The sequence below is a fragment of the Astatotilapia calliptera genome, chromosome 15 (assembly GCF_900246225.1).
Source record: "Astatotilapia calliptera chromosome 15, fAstCal1.2, whole genome shotgun sequence".
Taxonomy (NCBI): domain Eukaryota; kingdom Metazoa; phylum Chordata; class Actinopteri; order Cichliformes; family Cichlidae; genus Astatotilapia; species Astatotilapia calliptera.
Window position 1 is genome coordinate 19,699,792 of NC_039316.1, and position 19,215 is coordinate 19,719,006.

The 19,215-nt window shown below is 37.5% G+C and overlaps 1 protein-coding gene across 1 annotated transcript; it reads right to left on the reverse strand.

Annotated features, from left to right (window-relative positions):
* Nucleotides 1-9,741: 9,741 nt before the first annotated feature.
* smpdl3a (sphingomyelin phosphodiesterase acid like 3A) lies at nt 9,742-18,904 on the reverse strand. Its single transcript, XM_026143137.1, has 8 exons — nt 18,675-18,904; nt 17,876-18,089; nt 14,603-14,747; nt 14,043-14,139; nt 13,363-13,526; nt 13,051-13,231; nt 12,680-12,804; nt 9,742-11,422 (listed from the first exon to the last, which is right to left on the reverse strand). Exons 1-8 carry the CDS (start codon nt 18,760-18,762, stop codon nt 11,108-11,110), a joined length of 1,329 nt encoding a protein of 442 aa, XP_025998922.1. The 5' UTR covers nt 18,763-18,904; the 3' UTR covers nt 9,742-11,107.
* Nucleotides 18,905-19,215: the final 311 nt, after the last annotated feature.

The following is a 19,215-nucleotide window of genomic DNA, read 5'->3' on the forward strand; positions in this document are numbered from 1 at the left end:
ACAAACCAAACACTATCCATGTGACTGAAACCAGCACCAGATAATTACAGATGGGTACGTATCCTCTGACATTTACCTGGAAAACACTCTTGCTTTGAAGATATTTACTTACTTACTTTGTGTTTTCCTGAAATCACAGAAAACCGTCTACTGAACATGTAGTCTTTTATGGCGCTTTGGCGCCCTCTGGTGGTCAATAGGACCTAATTCAATTCTGTAAAATCCTTACTGGAACTAAAGAAAAAAGATTTAGCAAATTCTAGACATAAGCAACATTTAGAGTTCTGTGAACTCTTTTCTAGTGTGGACCAGTTTCAATGACGGGGTTTATTGATAGACTATATATTTGCAGTTTACGAAAATGTATTACCAATAATAACACTAAACACCATATGAACTAGGATTTTTTTTTAATTTCATAGCGAAAATGTCAGGCAGTTATCAAAGATTCTTTAGTTCTAGAAGCATAATCAAAATGTTGATTTTCTGATGCATTAAAGAAAAAGAAAAAAGAAAAGAAAAAGACTGACTGGAGCAACAGCAGATGGCAGCAAGCGTACATTTAATGAACTTGCTGGTACAACGTGAGTGCCACAAGTGTTGTGATTTTAAACACCTGAGTAATTTCTTTTTCACATATTTTCAATCAAAAACAATCTTTTACACATTTAAATTTAAATAAGAATGTATAAATACATTTTAAAATATTTTAGTGGTACAGATGGATGCTGTGCAAAAGTCCAGAAGTCATTTGCTTTGACAGCATGCAGACAAATGAGAAACATTGAAATGTAATTAGGACAAGGAAGAAAATTAGTGATTTGACTTTTGCTGCATTTTGTTAAGATTTTGTTAATGCTGTTTATTCAAGGTAATTCAAGGATAACACGTTTCATAATGAGTCATTTAGTACTATTCAAGCACTGTTTTATCCCATATATCAAATCTTAAAATGACAATGGATTACAGCTAAGGTGTTATTATTTGTATTAATATTTATAAAAGTTCCAGAATGACCCCAGGAAAACAAAGTCTGGACAGTTAAGATGGGAAAAGGGAAAATCTGGTGGTTTCCCTTTGCCCCTCCCCTGAGCCCCAGATTCAGTTGCTCCTCTGCTGGGTGTGGGACCACAAGGTCAAGACAGTGTTGATCAGGTGGAATAAACTGGATTGTAACCCCCACGGTGATCAAAGACACTTGTCAACATGCCACACCCCTTTATCCCTCTCCTCCTGTCCAAACCTCTCTGTAGGCAAACCCACTGACCCTGCAAACAGAGCAGACAGAGCTGGATGAGGGCGGGAAGATCCTCGGGGAGTCCTGGAAAGAGGGAAGAATAGATGGAATGAGATGGGATGGACTGGATTGTGGAAGGAGATGAGATTAGGCATTTACTAGTCAGTTTAACCTCTCCCCCTTAGCAAATTATAGGTGCAATACAGCAGGTCTGGTTAAAAAGCAGCAGACATGCTCAACTTGCAGCAATAGGTTCCCACTAAAATATTACAAGGCCTTAATGTGCGGCTTAATAACGTATTACTGAGCTAAATAAAAGGGTAGAATGAGAGGATAACAAAAAGGATTGCTGCAGTAACCCAAGTGTGCAAGTGCTGAAATATTTGAATGAAATATTTAATCACAAAAGGTGACCAAAGAGAAAAAAAAGGTTTCCAATAACTGCTTTCTCCACTTCAGTAAGAAACAGCTAGAAAAGCCAGACACACTCGTGTGCTCAATGTTAGATTGCAGATATTAGAATAGACTGAACTACGCAATCAGATCTGTTCTTATATCTGCAGCAGTTCAGCAAAGGAAAAATGACACGTCCTCTGAAGACAGCTGTGGATTCCTGAGCTCAACTGTCTAACACATTACTCATGCGATGAGCAGATGATATCAGCTGCATTCAATCACCTGCTGTGGAGAAGGCAAAGGGTGATAGGTGCAGTTTATAGGAAAGAAACCAGCACACACACACACACACACACACACACACACACACACACACACACACACACACACACACACACACACACACACACACACACACACATCTGCTGCAGATAACACTTTTGTAGAAATACAGCACCAAACATCACATCTATTCCCTGTTCGGAGGGACACATATGACAACTTACTTTTTAATTCTCAGGTTTTTAAGCTAGATAAACACTGACAGTGTGGAGAACAGAAACTACACACTTCACTTTAGTGCATATTAACCATGTAAGTTCAATCATAAAGCAGCAGCCTATATATCATGTTTATATTGTATCTGTAACAACCCACTTTATTTGCTTGGCAATATCATTTTTCTAAAGGATTTTATTAAAATTGTTTACCTTGCTTAGTTTCTAATGCATTTTAAATGTACCTGCATTTCTATTTGAATAAAAGTCTTTGTTTAAAAGAGAGAGCGAGAAAGAAGACATGGAAGTTGTTTGCTTCAGCATTATTTGTATTTTAATAATGTGGTCATGATTACACCAGCAGTGTTAAATAGCTGGCTTGATACTTGAAGCCTGACTGTCTAGTAGTTTGCAGGTGCAGGTGAGACAACATTTGGGTTAAAATAGGGGTTAAATGGGAAGTAAACCTTCTAGTTTGTTAGATCTAATTTTCCACAGAAACTGAGGTCTGAATTGTTAAAAGACTTAGATGTCTTTTTATGTTCACTTCAGACGGTTAATCGTTTATTCATAATCTTTTACATTTATGGTTACCTTTCATTAACTTGATATATTTTGATTTTATATGTTCATAGATAGTTTTATAGGCATAAGCTACAACCATCAATTTAGCTAATGTGTTTGGTTTTTACACATATACAAAAAGTTGGAACGGGTCAGTAGAACTATAAAAAATGGAAAATATGAACATTAAAGAGTCAAATGTTATTACTTGACCATGTTATACATCGGTCCACTTTCATTCAGTATGGCAGGTTAAATCACCCGCTGTCTGTTAACAAGTTTAATCCTGGTTTAATGCTATACTCTGGTATAGTCAGAGTTACTTCCTCCCTAGTTCGGGAACACATGAGCATATCTGTTGACTTAGCTTCTGTTCAGAAGCCCTCCATTTTGCACTGGAGGGCTTCTGTGTGAACTTCCCTTTCTATCCAGTGGTTATTGTTTATGATTAGAGGCATATTAAACAAAAGCTAAAAAAATCAGGTATCATCAGGTAATAAGAGGTGGTTATCAGACCTGAAGATTGGGTTATATGACTTAAAGCTCCAGAGTATGATAGAGTGCAGATAAAGAATAAAAGAATAGAAGAAAAATAAAATTGTATAGTCAATGTAAGTTGAGGCAGAATTAAGTGTCACCATTGCTGCGCCAAAGTTTGAGAAAGGCTTCTTTGTTAACTGGCGTAGCTCCTGTTATACAGTGAAAGTCTTATAGTCTCTGCTTCTTTTTAGTAATAAAGTAAAACTTTTTGTTTTACATCAAACTATCTCACATGAATACACTGACATTTAGGGGAAAATCTAATTTGCCATCGCCCAAATCAACACAGGGATATCATCAGAGTTGAATTGTTACTGAATCTCAGTAGGGACACAGTGGTCAAACATTTAATAAAGGTTTGCAACACATAAAGCAACCCAATGGAAAATGTTATTCATGTTGCTGAATATATGTAGAAAAAGGATATATGGAAATCTGAGATAAATGGATGAGCCTTTTCCAGTTGCCATTAAAGGATTATCATTAAACTAATTTTGCATGTTTCTTTGATGTATCACTAAACTAATGCGTTTGTTTGTAACGCTGTTTACTTCCTAGACTCTGCCTGCTTTATACTCACAGAGTGTGCATTGAAATGCTAAATAAAAAATACTGGGTCTAGAGGCCTTTCTGCATTTGGATTCATTTGATATTTTTGGTGATGCAAAATATCCTTTTATTTTATTTTTTTATTTGTTTAAAGTTGTCTCAAACTGGGAGAGAAACAATCAAAAATTTGCTGAAACCAGATACAGATTACCTACAAATGATAATCCTTTATAAACTGGACAAAACCACAACTTGAATTTTCGTGCAAATCTGTTAAGAATGTTTTGATTTAATCAGGTAACAAACACACAGACAACCAAACCAAACCAATAACTCAACAGCTTAAGCGGACGGGCACTACCTATGTATCACAGGCAAGTACAGGGAGTGCAGAATTATTAGGCAAATGAGTATTTTGTCCACATCATCCTCTTCATGCATGTTGTCTTACTCCAAGCTGTATAGGCTCGGAAGCCTACTACCTATTAAGCATATTAGGTGATGTGCATCTCTGTAATGAGAAGGGGTGTGGTCTAATGACATCAACACCCTATATCAGGTGTGCATAATTATTAGGCAACTTCCTTTCCTTTGGCAAAATGGGTCAAAAGAAGGACTTGACAGGCTCAGAAAAGTCAAAAACAGTGAGATATCTTGCAGAGGGATGCAGCAGTCTCAAAATTGCAAAGCTTCTGAAGCGTGATCATCGAACAATCAAGCGTTTCATTCAAAATAGTCAACAGGGTCGCAAGAAGCGTGTGGAAAAACCAAGGCGCAAAATAACTGCCCATGAACTGAGAAAAGTCAAGCGTGCAGCTGCCAAGATGCCACTTGCCACCAGTTTGGCCATATTTCAGAGCTGCAACATCACTGGAGTGCCCAAAAGCACAAGGTGTGCAATACTCAGAGACATGGCCAAGGTAAGAAAGGCTGAAAGACGACCACCACTGAACAAGACACACAAGCTGAAACGTCAAGACTGGGCCAAGAAATATCTCAAGACTGGTTTTTCTAAGGTTTTATGGACTGATGAAATGAGAGTGAGTCTTGATGGGCCAGATGGATGGGCCCGTGGCTGGATTGGTAAAGGGCAGAGAGCTCCAGTCCGACTCAGACGCCAGCAAGGTGGAGGTGGAGTACTGGTTTGGGCTGGTATCATCAAAGATGAGCTTGTGGGGCTTTTTCGGGTTGAGGATGGAGTCAAGCTCAACTCCCAGTCCTACTGCCAGTTTCTGGAAGACACCTTCTTCAAGCAGTGGTACAGGAAGAAGTCTGCATCCTTCAAGAAAAACATGATTTTCATGCAGGACAATGCTCCATCACACGCGTCCAAGTACTCCACAGCGTGGCTGGCAAGAAAGGGTATAAAAGAAGAAAAAATAATGACATGGCCTCCTTGTTCACCTGATCTGAACCCCATTGAGAACCTGTGGTCCATCATCAAATGTGAGATTTACAAGGAGGGAAAACAGTACACCTCTCTGAACAGTGTCTGGGAGGCTGTGGTTGCTGCTGCACGCAATGTTGATGGTGAACAGATCAAAACACTGACAGAATCCATGGATGGCAGGCTTTTGAGTGTCCTTGCAAAGAAAGGTGGCTATATTGGTTGCTGATTTGTTTTTGTTTTGTTTTTGAATGTCAGAAATGTATATCTGTGAATGTGGAGATGTTATATTGGTTTCACTGGTAAAAATAAATGATTGAAATGGGTATATATTTGTTTTTTGTTAAGTTGCCTAATAATTATGCACAGTAATAGTCACCTGCACACACAGATATCCCCCTAAAATAGCTAAAACTAAAAACTACTTCCAAAAACATTCAGCTTTGATATTAATGAGTTTTTTGGGTTCATTGAGAACATGGTTGTTGTTCAATAATAAAATTATTCCTCAAAAATACAACTTGCCTAATAATTCTGCACTCCCTGTAAAATCAAAGTCAGAAAGAAATGTATTCATTAAAAAAATTCAGTGTTCAGAAGTCATATTTGTATTTCCAGTTTAGTCCTTTTCTTCTCCGGGTCTTTTTTCATGCTCTCTTTAAATTAGCCTTTATTTGGGTGGATGCTGGCCCAACTTGGCTCGGCTGCCATCAGAGTGAAGTAATGTGTTCTGTGGAGCCCGATTGGCTGCTGGGGGAACACCCTATGGTGGTCCCATACAAAGGATCTGACTACAAGAAGTGTAGCACAAACTCCAATCTGAGACTGGACCCCCACTAGCGTACACGCATGTGCACCACACATGCACGTATATACATACACTACCCTTGGATTGCTTGTTGCTCTCCCCATCACTGATGAAGGAGCCCATTCATGCCCGCTGACAAATTACTACTGAAGCATGAGACTAAGACCCCCCATTTCTTTGTCTCTGTCTCTCTCTGGCCATTATCGACTGTGTGAGATTTGAGTGTGAGAGAATATCACACTGGGGACCAGAACTATGAAAGAAGCATTGTGTTTAGCACACTTTCAACTGTGGCTTTTTTGGTGGAAAATGTATACTTAAAGTAGCATTTAATCTGAAGTTTTACAGTAAATATAAAACTTTTTTATGCAGTTGAGCACACATAAAATGATGTCTTCCTATTTTACCTTTTGATGTTTCAAAAGAACAAAAAAAGTTTTCATAGTTCACAGAATCAAATAAGGAGAGAGGTTTCATTACTTATCCAAACCTTTAAAGAGAACAGATTGAGACTTTTCTTAGTCTTACTGTTAATAAGATCAGTGCTACATCAGCATCAATCAATCAAAATACACTCACAATCATGAGGCCAATGTAGGCAGAGTATTTAGTTTTAAGTACAAGAATAGAGCATTTATAATAATAAAGTAATGCAAAAATTATTGTTTCAGCAGCTTCACTTGATATAGAAGAAGAATTGATGGAGTGACTGATAATACGGCATAACAGTTGTTGACAGACTTACTAAGTAGAACTGCATCTCAACAGGACTAATCACTTTTAGTCCAGACAGCTGGTTTACCAAAAAGGATTAAAGACCAGAAAGGAGGAGGTAGCCTGAGGTCTCCGTCCACCCCTGACCTTGGACTTGAGCTAAAAGGATGCTCAAATCTCAAAGCACTAAGGCAGCAAGGTCAAAACCAGGGCTCCATAGACAACTAAGAGACCAAGTGGTTTGCCCGATAAATATTGGACATTGTTATTTCATTAGGCTGCATAGTATGTAAGTATCATAATTACCATATTTAGGGTAAAACTAAAAGAAAAACATTGCTGGAAAAAATCATGTTAAATTACACAACACTATAAAAAATATTAATTTCTTCTATCTTGAGTGCACACTGTTAGGCTTGAAGTCCACTGAAGGCATGTAAAAAAGGGCTAATAGGTATCTTAATTATGTTTTCTTTACTATCCAATACCCCAAAATGATAGGTTTGGCACAGGCAGGTTACACATATTCATACATCTGTCCTTAGATCACTAGAGTTTGTGTTGTTCTTAACATTACTAGAAGACACTAAGAACAAACAATGTGGCTTCAACTGATTAGCAAAACTTCAATTAAATAGCTAACTAGAAAATGTTGCTTAGATCTATTGTGCTGATTTACTCTCCTCCAGCAAAATCACCAACCACCAGAGTAATCTGCAGCAAGTATAATGCAACAGAACTAAATCTGCAACCATTAAAATCAAATGGGGGATCTCTGGTTGTAAAGAGAAAGACAGCGTTTAAAACCCAAACATGTTAAAAGGGATTAAGTGATTTGGAAACCTGAAGGGTAATGGTGATCTGAACCATACACACATAAACCCAGAGAGATTCCAGCTCCCCAGGAGAGGGCAGTTGGATGGCTGTACTGTCCTGACAGTAATCCTCAGATTAACTGATTGTGGGCCTCCACCAGCCAGCCAACTGGAACTAAAGCAGAAATGTATGCAAACCTGAACATGTGGGTCAATCAGCCAAAGGGACAGCTAGCCAAACAGACAGTCATTTAAGAAGACAGACAGTCCACCAACCAGCCAACCAGCTTAGTTGCACCACTGTGTGTTTTCAGCTCTTGAATCCCTCTTTCACTCTGTAGCCTCATTAGTTTTGCTTTCACAATCTCTATTTGGAAGATGCATGCTTATAAAGACAAATTGGTTTTTTTGTTTGATAATTGTGATTTTGCCACACAAAACCTTCATCTTACATATATGTTTGTGTTATTTCATAGCCAGATAGTAAAACACATGCAATGCTTAGTGTGTAACTTTGAAAAATAATATCTTTAAATATATACCTATGTATTTGATTTTATTTAAAGTGAAATGAATCAAATCAGTATTTTGTTTATAATCAGAAATTAGAAATAACCTACAAAGGAGAACAAAGGTTTTCAGCAGCCCTCATTCCTTTGCTCCAGTGGCTAATGCAAGTTAGTGTGGCAACAACAATTCTACTAATTAAAGCATTAATATGGCTACATGATTATCTTAAACAGCTGATCTTTACTTACAGATGCAGAGCAAAATGTGAAATCAGGCCTGATTTTAGACATCTAACAAAACAAAAAAAAAAAAAACCCAGTGAAAAAAAGTTTACTTCGACATCATTCAGCCTACTGTGAAATACCAACTCATTTTTTTGGTTTTAATGATATTATTGTTATTATTATTTTAGGACTCATTCCTGCTGTGCAGTATTTTTGTTTGGGAAAAATAAAAGCTGTTCCAATGACAGAAGTTGCCATTAAAAAAAGGAAACACAGCTTTCATATTGCAGTGTGTAGTACTCCCTTCACAAACTAGTAATTTGGCTCTTATGGGAACTATAATCAAAACTATGAGACTCAGACTACAGTCTGATGTACTTGGCTCCATGCTTTCTTGGTGTCTCCTATTTCTCTTCTTCCTCTTAGGGATCATTTTGATACCCAGTGGAGGGAATCTTATTTATTTATTGTTTGGCAATTTACACATTATGTAATTTGGTAAGTACAACACATAAATAATGCAATTTAGAAGAATATATTTTGTGACCTCGCACCAATTCATTGAAATTCATTCCACTGACTGAACCCTTCAGAGATCATCTCCTATTTTAACTCGCCTTTAGTTGCCTTAAGTTCAGACAGTGTTGCATACTCCACTGCAGACTTCATCCGCCTGGCAATTCAGTAGTTAAATAACTGCCAACAAAAGTGACTGAAAGAGTGAATTCACAGGACTGGGAGCTGTACTCATGTTGCCGTGGCAATGGAGTCCTCTCCATCGCCATGCTCTCCACCAACTCTGTCTCCACGGTTACGTCCTGTCAGGCACTGAGTGGGGGGAGGCAGGGGTTGGTCAGGAATAATAATGGCAAAGAGGCACATGAGGGGGAAAGGTTTAACAATAACACAGAGTACACATTCACTGCCCAAGAATATTTTCTAAACTCCGGACAGAATATAAGAGAAATTATGAGGAGCTTAAAAAAGTTACTCAGGAGTTCAAAAATGTTACTGTGAAATAAGGTAACACAGAGTCATTGTTTTTATTGTATACAGACTGATTGTAGTCTACTCTCAAAGGCTCAATCTGAGCCAGGAAAAACCCAGATTGAAAAAAAAAGTGCTGTGAATCTTTAGCAGAGGTGTAATCAACATTGGAGGAGGGAGGAAAAGGGACAAAAGAGTTGGGAGGGTGGTGAGAAGAAGAGAGGGGCAAATGCTTGAAGTGGAGGCTGAGAAACAAGAGGAGTTTCTGGAAAGTTTGAACAAGAGAAGAATAAAATCATGGGCTAATGGTGGGAGGGAGTATGAAGGTCATCCGGGCTTAGCCGTCGTTCCTGCGCCCCTCCTGCAGAGATGAACTAGCCAGCACAAGTTTAAGTGTCACTTTCAAGTTAGCCACTCTTAAAAGTTGCAGCTCAGCTTCTTTTTTATTTCATTAACTGCAACAGCTAGTACTCTATTAACCTGCCTGTGAAAACAAGGACAATAGAGTCAATGGAACTTTTGAATAAAGGGTTTTATTTAATAGAAAAATAATCATTAAAAGGAAATCAAGATTTTCTCTTACATGTAACAAGACAAGTCATCTGGTGCTATTCCATTCTGAAGCAGCAGCTCAACATGCCATCATTCATGCGCATTTTACCCAGGGTAGATACATTTCTCTTACAGTACATTTTTACTGTACATGTTTTATAATTCGGTGTTCTTTTAAGGGTATTAAATTTAAAGCATGCGTTTCAATAGAAGAATAAACTCCTGGTTTATGCAACATTAAGGAATGGATAATGTGACAGGTTTAGTCTTGTATAGTCAGAATTTGTCAGACAATCAAAAAGTTTAACAAAATCAATTTAAAAAACCCCAAAAAAAACATAATTTTCAAACTTTTAAATCTTATGTTAATCTTGTGATTTTATTAATGAAAGTTGTGACTAAACTGAATGTCTTTAATGTTCCTGTATGGAGCAATTTGTATAGTTTATGCAATTAAAGTTTTTTTTGGTGACCTGGTACACTAACATATACATCAAAACCAGATTTGACTAATCAGTTGTAGCTAATAGAAGAATATAAACGTAAGCCAACAAAAGCTGGATTTACATCTCCATAAGACTACAGCTGAATCTTTTTCCTCATTTACAGCAGAGCTGTCCTTCTTTAGATCTAAAGGATTTCATTTAAATTTTCCTCTGAAATATTTCAAGTATGCATGATTAATCAACACAATAAACTCAAGTGATGGGTGACATTTGGCAGCATTTAATCCAAAGTTTGGCTGTAATCGATTAGTGCAAGGACTACATGGAATAAACTTGCATGATGGAGCTAGGAGCTACAATTAACGTCCTCCACCCTCTCAGAATAAACACACAGACGAGTTTGAGGGTTTTTTTTGTTCTTAGAGACTACAGACATGAGACACCAGCAATTCAGTATCATCATTATGTATGAATGACTGTATTTTCTGTATTGTCAGTCATTTATCTACTATCACCTTTTGGTCCTGACCCCATCTGCATATGTTTGCAGATTTATACAATTAAATAGGTGAAAAAAATATCCCTAAAAAAAAGTTATCCCTGCATTTCTTTAGGGAAATATATAAATATATGTTAAGCAGCATAGGCATTATATGGTGCTTCCCTTTTTCTGACTTCATTCATCTAGTTTGCAAAATGTAATACTTCAGAATATTATTATCAAAATTCAATATTGATAAATCATTTAAAATATGCTATACTATGACTTTAATCAGTGCACTGAATTTCCCCTTTTTTTTTTTTTTTTAAATATAATATGTCTGAAATCATAAAAACACTGAAGTCTTATTGGCTCCTGAGAAAAATCACTCAAAGACCCTTCATGTGGATGTCCGTTCATCTCCCGTTACACATCTGGAGTAGGACAGCTGGTCCAGAAAGAGCACAGAACACACCTGGCTGACCTTACATATTCCATCACAGATGATGCTGTCGTTGTAGCTGACCATGAAGTGGTTAAAATACTTATCAAAGCTTTTTGTCTGCGGCAGCATAAAACTCAGGCCCAGCTGGAGTAAACTTTGCGGCTGCAGGTCAGTCAGTCCAAAAGCCTCAGTCATGATATATTCAAGCGTCCAGTCTGATCTTTGTTTCTCATTGGCTTCCGTCAGATTCAAATAGTACTGCCAGATATCCTTCAGAGAGAAAGAGAAAGGCACCAAAAAAGGGAGCGAAAGAGAAGAAAGAAAAAAGTCTTTGAGTCTTTTTGAATGCCACAAACAGTTTTTTGTGTGCTGATTGACACCGTGATAAATCATTAAGAAGGACTTCGGCTTCTGTTTTTGAGCAATGAGATAAAAGTTAGAGTAGGTGTTAGAGCGCGGGACTTTTGTAGTTTGACCTAAATTTGTCATCTGCTTTCCAGCTTGAACAGTTTTCAGCTTTCTTTTGCATTCCTACACTCTTTCCTTTTAAGTTTTTATGCTTTAATTGTGAAACTCCCCGGGATTTCACTGGTCCCCAAAATAGCAAGTCCTTTTCCCAACTGTACCACTGATCTGTCCAACCTGTCACAGCCAATCTGTTAGTTTAAGAGATGTATTGCTCATGTAACAAATGATTTTACGATTGTTACCGCTGCCTTTAGGTGTTCAGTTGATGGTTTCCAGAATATCAGATGGACATTTTTGTTTTTTGCCTTTAATGGTTTACACCAGGGGTGTCGAACTCCAGGCCTCGAGGGCCGGTGTCCCGCAGGTTTTAGATATCACCATGTTTCAACACACCTGAATCAAATTATTAGTTCATTAACAGGCTTCTGGAGAACTTCAAGACATGTTGAGGTGATAATTTAGCCATTTAAATCAGCTGTGTTGGATCAAGGACACATCTAAAACATGCAGGACACCGGCCCTCGAGGCCTGGAGTTCGACACCTGTGGTTTACACTATGACTTTTTTTAATTATATGAATGGGAAATGTTATTGCTACAATATGCAGTGACAGAATACTTTGTTTTTTCTGACTGCTGACGGCCTTTTCCTGTTCTTTGTTTTAAAACCTCCAAACGTCTTTGCACATTTATTTAATGACTAGAACGCCAATAAAAAAAATCTAAGGTCCAAGATGAACCTTGGTTGGTCTGCAAATAATGTATATTTATTGAATATATATCAGCAGCATTTCTGGCAGTTAAACTGATGGTGGCCCAACCCTTCTATAAGTTTTACCACATCCATCATTACTAAACATCACTAAACCACACTTTCATGGGTGACTAACTGCCATGATTTTGTAATAATGTGCACAACAATCTTTTATCACATAAAGATGTTTGCATACGTCTTTGCTCGTTTTATATTTAAACCATTTTAAAAACCAAGGCATTTGCTTAATCTGAACAATAATAAGATATTGAGTTATGAGCAGATAGTAGGACCAGAGCTCCTTACCAGCATAGTGTAATCCTTGTTGTTGTACAAGTACATGCGGAAAGATGGGTTATTGGAGTAGAGCTCCGCAAGATTTTTGATCGGTGTAACAGCCGGTGACACAAATAGAGAATTCACAGGTTGACCTACAGAAAAAGAGAAAAGAGAAAAACAAAATAGGAAAATTTCGGTGATTCCTTTCCTTAATTAAGGAAGTTAGCAGATTGTCTGTCTTTTCACGTTTTATCTAGAGAGGAAGTTTGCTTGCTCACAACTGGTTTGCGATACATTTTTAAAAATGACAAGTGCTTAAAAACAAAAAGGTGATACCGCACTTGGAAGAAACATATTAAACTCCATTATTAAAGAAACTGATTGATATTTTCTCACACCTTGTTTGTCCAGCAGCACCATGATGCTGTCTCTGTGAGTGTGTCCGTAGAAATGTCCTGCAATCACATGACTGTACTTCCTAAAGATGGTGACCAGCCTCTCGTTATAGTTCTCTCTTATAGCTGTGATGTTTCTGGCAAAGGGCAGGAACCCGACTGGCACATGGCCTATGATGTACACCTACAGAGAAAAGTAAGGCATATTTAACCACAGATATATTTAACCATCCGGCATCTTTCATATAGATCAATATGATGATCACTATGGTGATTAATATGACAAAAAAATGTTTGCAGTAGAAACTTGTAAACCTTTTCGCGATTCTCAGCAGCTTTCTCCAAAGTTTTTTCCAGCCACTCAAACTGCCCCGCAGGGTCTGTCATGTTCTGTGTGACATTATTGGGACTATAGTAAAGGATCGTATTGAGACTAACAACCCGCAAACCAGGCTTAGCAAGCTGTGAATAGAAACCACCTGCAAAAACAGAACAAGGAACAAAATGAAGGCTACACCTAACGTCATGCCACACACTGAGCTTTTGAAAAACATGCTTTATGCATGGCTTTATTCCAGTTTTACAGAATCAACTGCACATGCTCACTGCACAGATTGTTTCACAAATCAAACAAAGGTTTGCTTGAGAGAAGTCCACTACATTCACATTTTCTGAGCAATTACCCAAAAAAGCTTGACTGATTCATCATCAAACCTTTACATACACCGTGTTGCACTTTACATTAACTTCCTGAATTGCAACACTTGCTGGATCAAAGGGTATTCATCAGCACATGCCAAAGGTCAGTGGTTTTCTAACTTCCTCATTTCTTCATGTGGGAACTTTACAGTTCTCAGAAGTTTGGGCTGATATATACCCTGTACCTACCCATTTAGAAGTCAGGCTACATTAAATGTACAGCAGTAAGAGTTGAAGCTTTAAAATGCAGAGAAAAGTTTTGAATTTGTTGGTCTGACATGTGGTGACTGATGTACCTTGTGAGAGTGTTAGCAGAGCGTCATCATGCAGCCAGAGTTTCCAGAACTGGGCAGCAGCTTTGTAGATGGCATTAGTGGAGGTTGGCATCTGGTCCTAAGAACAATGATGAGCAATGATACATTGTTATTCCAAAAGTAGGTTATTAAAAATGTGAAATGCAACCTGACATCTCACATATACGTCAGCTGGTATCACCCACTGTTATTACTGGGGCTATATGCATGTAATTCTTGTACCACAGTGTTTCTGTTAAATTAAATGGAGCCTTATTGTAAAATAAACCCTTGAAAACTGAAAATACTGATGGATGTTACCCAACCACATAAATGAGTTAAAGCATGCTCATAGTCTGTATAAGAAAACTTCCCTCATTTACTTCTGCAAAAAAAATGGGAGCATAAACTAAAATGCTTCATACAGCAACTCATTTTTAAGTTACACTTTCATTTTATCCCCAGAACCTGATGCATCAGACGAACATTAGTGGAGCAAAAATCATCACTGCTCTCCGTGTAAAGCTTGAGATACTGCTTGCTGTCTACTTGTATAAAGTCACCTGAGGCCAGTAGTCATGATTTCCAACTGCAGGGTAGACTGTCAGGTTGGGGAAGTGCTGTCTGATGGTCTGGGTCATGTTACTGATGACCTGGATGACTATGTCTGTAGAGAGCTCATCTGGAGGGACGTGAGGTGGGCTGTCACTGAAAGGGGAAAATAAAATCCAGTTATTTCACTTTATTTGCAGTGAAATGCAGACAAAGTAAAATAAGACATCTAGACACATGGTGATCCCAACATTTGGTTGCTTAAATTATCTGAATGAATGGTGATCAACCTTTGCTTTTTAACTTTTTTTAAAATGCTACTTAAAAAAAATACAGAGCAACTGAATGATCAGTCATGATAGCAGAATATTTAAAATGAGATCAGGTCATTGATTTCCTACTGATTTAGTCTTAATCTACTGTCTACTGACGTTATCTATTTCTAATCGTACAGTTTTCCTGACAGCAGTGACAAAACTATGATATTAGAACTCCTCAAAAAGGAAAAATTAAGGTGGAGAAAACAATTCAGTATTTGTCTGTTATTAAAAAACAACATGGCTTGTGTTGTTTTGGCTTATTACAATAAAATGCTTCAGTAATGAAGATTAAAATGTGAGAACAGTAACTGCAGTGAGTTAAAGTCACTGGGAGCAGCTCAGTCATCATTTCTTCAGCAGAAATCTGGAAAACCCACCAACTTCCTAACAGGACTAAATTCCCTCTACATAACATTGGAATATGTTCCAAGCATGCTTGGCTTGTCCAATATTGCAAACATGTTGTAAATTCCTCTGTACAATGGATTCCCCATTAAGTGAAATGGCAAACTTGTGCTGCAAAGCCCAATAACAACAGCATAAAGCACAAATCTGCTTGCACAGTAACTTAATCCTCCACCCCCAGGGAGTCTTTTTAAGTTTAATAAGCACGTTTAATAAGCCTATGAATTCCTGGCTTAGCTGATTAGCTAAAGATTATTAAAAAGGTGCATGAGTGCAATTCTGCTGACACTGACGCTTACAACTACGCTTACTTATCCTGTGTCACTATCGCAGTGTAGTGAACATTGGTTCACTCTAATTATTTTAACCTCTTATAAAGCATGCAGAGCTCCCTTTAATGCTACTTTTCACAGTGAGTAGATAACTTCTGCTCATCTCTCAGACCTGGAGCTTCAGTGCTTGACTGGGATTGCATGATTTTATTCAGTACTATTTCAGTAGGCACTCTGAAATAATTGCACTTATTTATTTATTCATGAGAAAATAAAATTGTAAGATTCAGCATTTTAGCTCAAGTGACAATCAAACTTCATTAAACATCTATTAAAAAGTAATTGCCATGTTTCTGTTTTCACACCCGGAAACGCTCCAATATACCTTTTTTTTTTTTTTTTTTTTGCTCCAATATACCTGAATTAAAACAATTCTGCAAAGCGGGGAGGGCCAAAATTCCTCCTCTGTGATGTGAAAGGCTTATTGCCACTTATGACAAACATCTGACTGCAGTTCTTGCAGTAAAGGCATAACCAGTTATTAGGTCATCTTTGTTTCCCTTAATTAATGAAATCATCATTTAAAAAACTGCATTTTGTGTTTACTCAGGTTATTTGTGTCTAATGTGACAAATGCGCCAAAAATAAAATCAGGAAGAGGGCAAACACTTTTCACAGCACTCTATTCTGATCACGTGATGGATGAGGCCCATGTGGTGCTCACAAAAAAACCCACAAAAGGAAAACAAATTGTGGGTTTTTCTAATGAGATGTGAGCCAGATAACATCTCAGGAAGTGATACTTTTCCTGTTGAGTCGCATGAAGGCATCTATGGTTGGTGTATTTCTTACAGAAAAACTTTTGACAATGGAAATTCTGAACTAATCACAAACATAATGATGTCACCTCTTTAACTCTCCAAACCACTACTAGGTACTGGTGACAAGTCAAAGAAGATTAAAAAAATAAACTTAAACATTAAAATCTCTATTAATTCTGATGGTGTACAACTTAGCATGATGTGACTTTAGAGAAAAAAAAGGACAAACAGATCTCGGCAGAATGTTTATCAAACTTAGCCTCGAACACCTGTAGCAAGGTAGTTCTTGCTACAGGTTCATGTAACTGATATGAACAACCGATATGATTTTAATGATATCAGTTACTATTATCAATCCTATTTAATAGTTCTGATTCGTTTTAACTAATTTCTATATATATTTGGGACAGGAAAATCCCTGAGCATGGCTGAGTTGTGCAAAAGGGTTTACTGTCACAAATTTGTCACTGTTTTGCAATGTGTCATAAAAACATCTCAGGTTTGAGGAACAGGACTGATAATCGACTGTGTTGACTGGAACTAGTGGTTAAACTGGAAATGGTTCCTGTAGCCTCGAGCTCCTAACTATATAAGAGGTGAAGACTAACTTACTGTTAAGAACATGTAGTTCTAACATGACACCACCACCACTTTTTGTTGGGGTTTCCAAAGCTGTGGCTTTAAAAGAGATTGTTCACAAGCGGAGTGTTTTAAATGTATAATTACATGAAACTCAGTATCTGCGAGCACGCTGCAAACTGAATATATCAAGGTTGATACACTGGGTGATTTTGATGAATAAACAGACTGCAGTAACGCTCTAAAATTCACATTTTACAATTATAGAAAGATTTCTATATAAATATGATCAAATATATTTTTCCCTGAGTCTGAGTTTCCATAAAGAGAGTACTGTTGTCTTCATACTCTTAGATACTCTGAACTAAACTTACGGTAATGTTAAGTAGTAAAATGTTATAATCAGTCTTAATTTTATGTGTCAAGAACAGCTGAAGCTAAAAATGTCTTTAGTTTTGCAACTATTTGAAAATGAATCAAGATATGGGATGAACTGAAATCTTGAATTGGTAATGGCACTATATACACGAGCTGTTACAACATCTGAGAAAGAAAATATGGGCCATATAAAATTGTGATCTACCTCGAACGTCTCTGTTTTTACTATTACTAATATAACAGTAAAAAAATTCTTCTAACAAACATCCTCAATCTTTTAGCCCAAAAAGTACAGATCACATACTTTCACACAGAAGTACATGACTGCTGCTGCACTGTAGGATGGGGATGTGAAACCAATCCAAAAACACTTCTATGGTTTCTATAATCTGTAAATCACAAGTCTGAAAAAAAAGAATCTGTGTTAACCCACAATTTGCATGAAGGCAACACAGCAAAGCCTTTTAAAGCTAAAATAAAGACTCTCTCTCCCTCATCAGAGTACCAACCCAGTCCAAATGATGAAGTCCTCTGGCTGTGTGAGCGATGCCATGTTAGTGAAGGCGGACTCAATGAGGCGGAAAGGTGAGTCGCACAGGAAGTCTCCATACAGGCCGGGATTGGTGGCAGGAACTCCTTTGGAGGAATAACAAACCTTCTTGGGGTCTGGGGTCAGGTGGTAGGAGGGGTCCAGGTGGAGGTCTGTGATGTGCCAAAACCTCCCTGGACAGATGAAGTGATTGTGAATGACAAAAACAGAAATTAGAATGGAACCAAATTAAAAATCTGTTTGATTTTTAAAGTTATTTTATTTTATTTTTTTATGAAAATGTAAATGCAAAAAATAATTTAAACCACTTGATTTAATTGAGAAGAATAATAAGCCCATCCAATACTAGAATTACAGACTAGCATTTCTTTCCCTGTCAGCGTCAGTGACTATTTTATTTTGATTTGTGAGCTCAATGTATCTGAGGTCATAGTTACAAGGCTTATATATACTGTATATTAACTTAATAGCAGTCTTCAATTGTAAAGTTTTCACCAAATATATATAATATATAACTTTAACTGCAAATATTCACCCTAAATTCAAACCCACCATGTCTTGTGTCTAAATGAAAGATAAGAAAATTCCCACCTTTATATTTCATGTTTTCTATTTTGTTGCATGAATTCTATCAGAGAGAAAAAAGCTGTGCGTTGCACAGTTCAGAGGACTATAAGTTTTTGAGTCCCTGGAGAGTAACACAAGATATAAATAGTGCAAAGTCGCTAACGGTGGAGGTTTTCGGGGCTCTCGCTCACCTGTGCTCGCCAGGTAACGTCTTCCAGTCGGTGCCGCAGTAAGCGGAGCCGCGCTGTAACACAGCAGCAGAAAACACAAACGCAACATCTTCAGAGCGTTAAAACCGACGGCACCGGGAAACACATAGCTTATATACACAAGCTAGCTGTCAGACGTTACTGCCCCTATCCCGAAGTAAACAGGAAGCAAAGCGACTGAATGGTCACGTGACTTCCGTGTTTTAAGACGCAGGGGAAGGAACTTATGAAAATGAAAGTCAAGTTCCTGGAGGATTTGTGCTTGTATAGTTATGTAAGTACATTTACTCAGGGGCGAATCTAGAGAAATTTTCTTAGGGTGGCATGAGGGTGGCAAAGACATCAAATGGGGTGGCAAAATCAAAGCCTTTTTTTTTTTTCAAACACCTATGCAGGTGGTTACATGTGGTTAAAATAATTCAAATGCAGTAAGTATACACGTTTTTCATATAAATATAGTCTATAACTTAATTATTGTCTGTAGCTCACATAATTATACACTTTAGTTACACAAAACATGTGA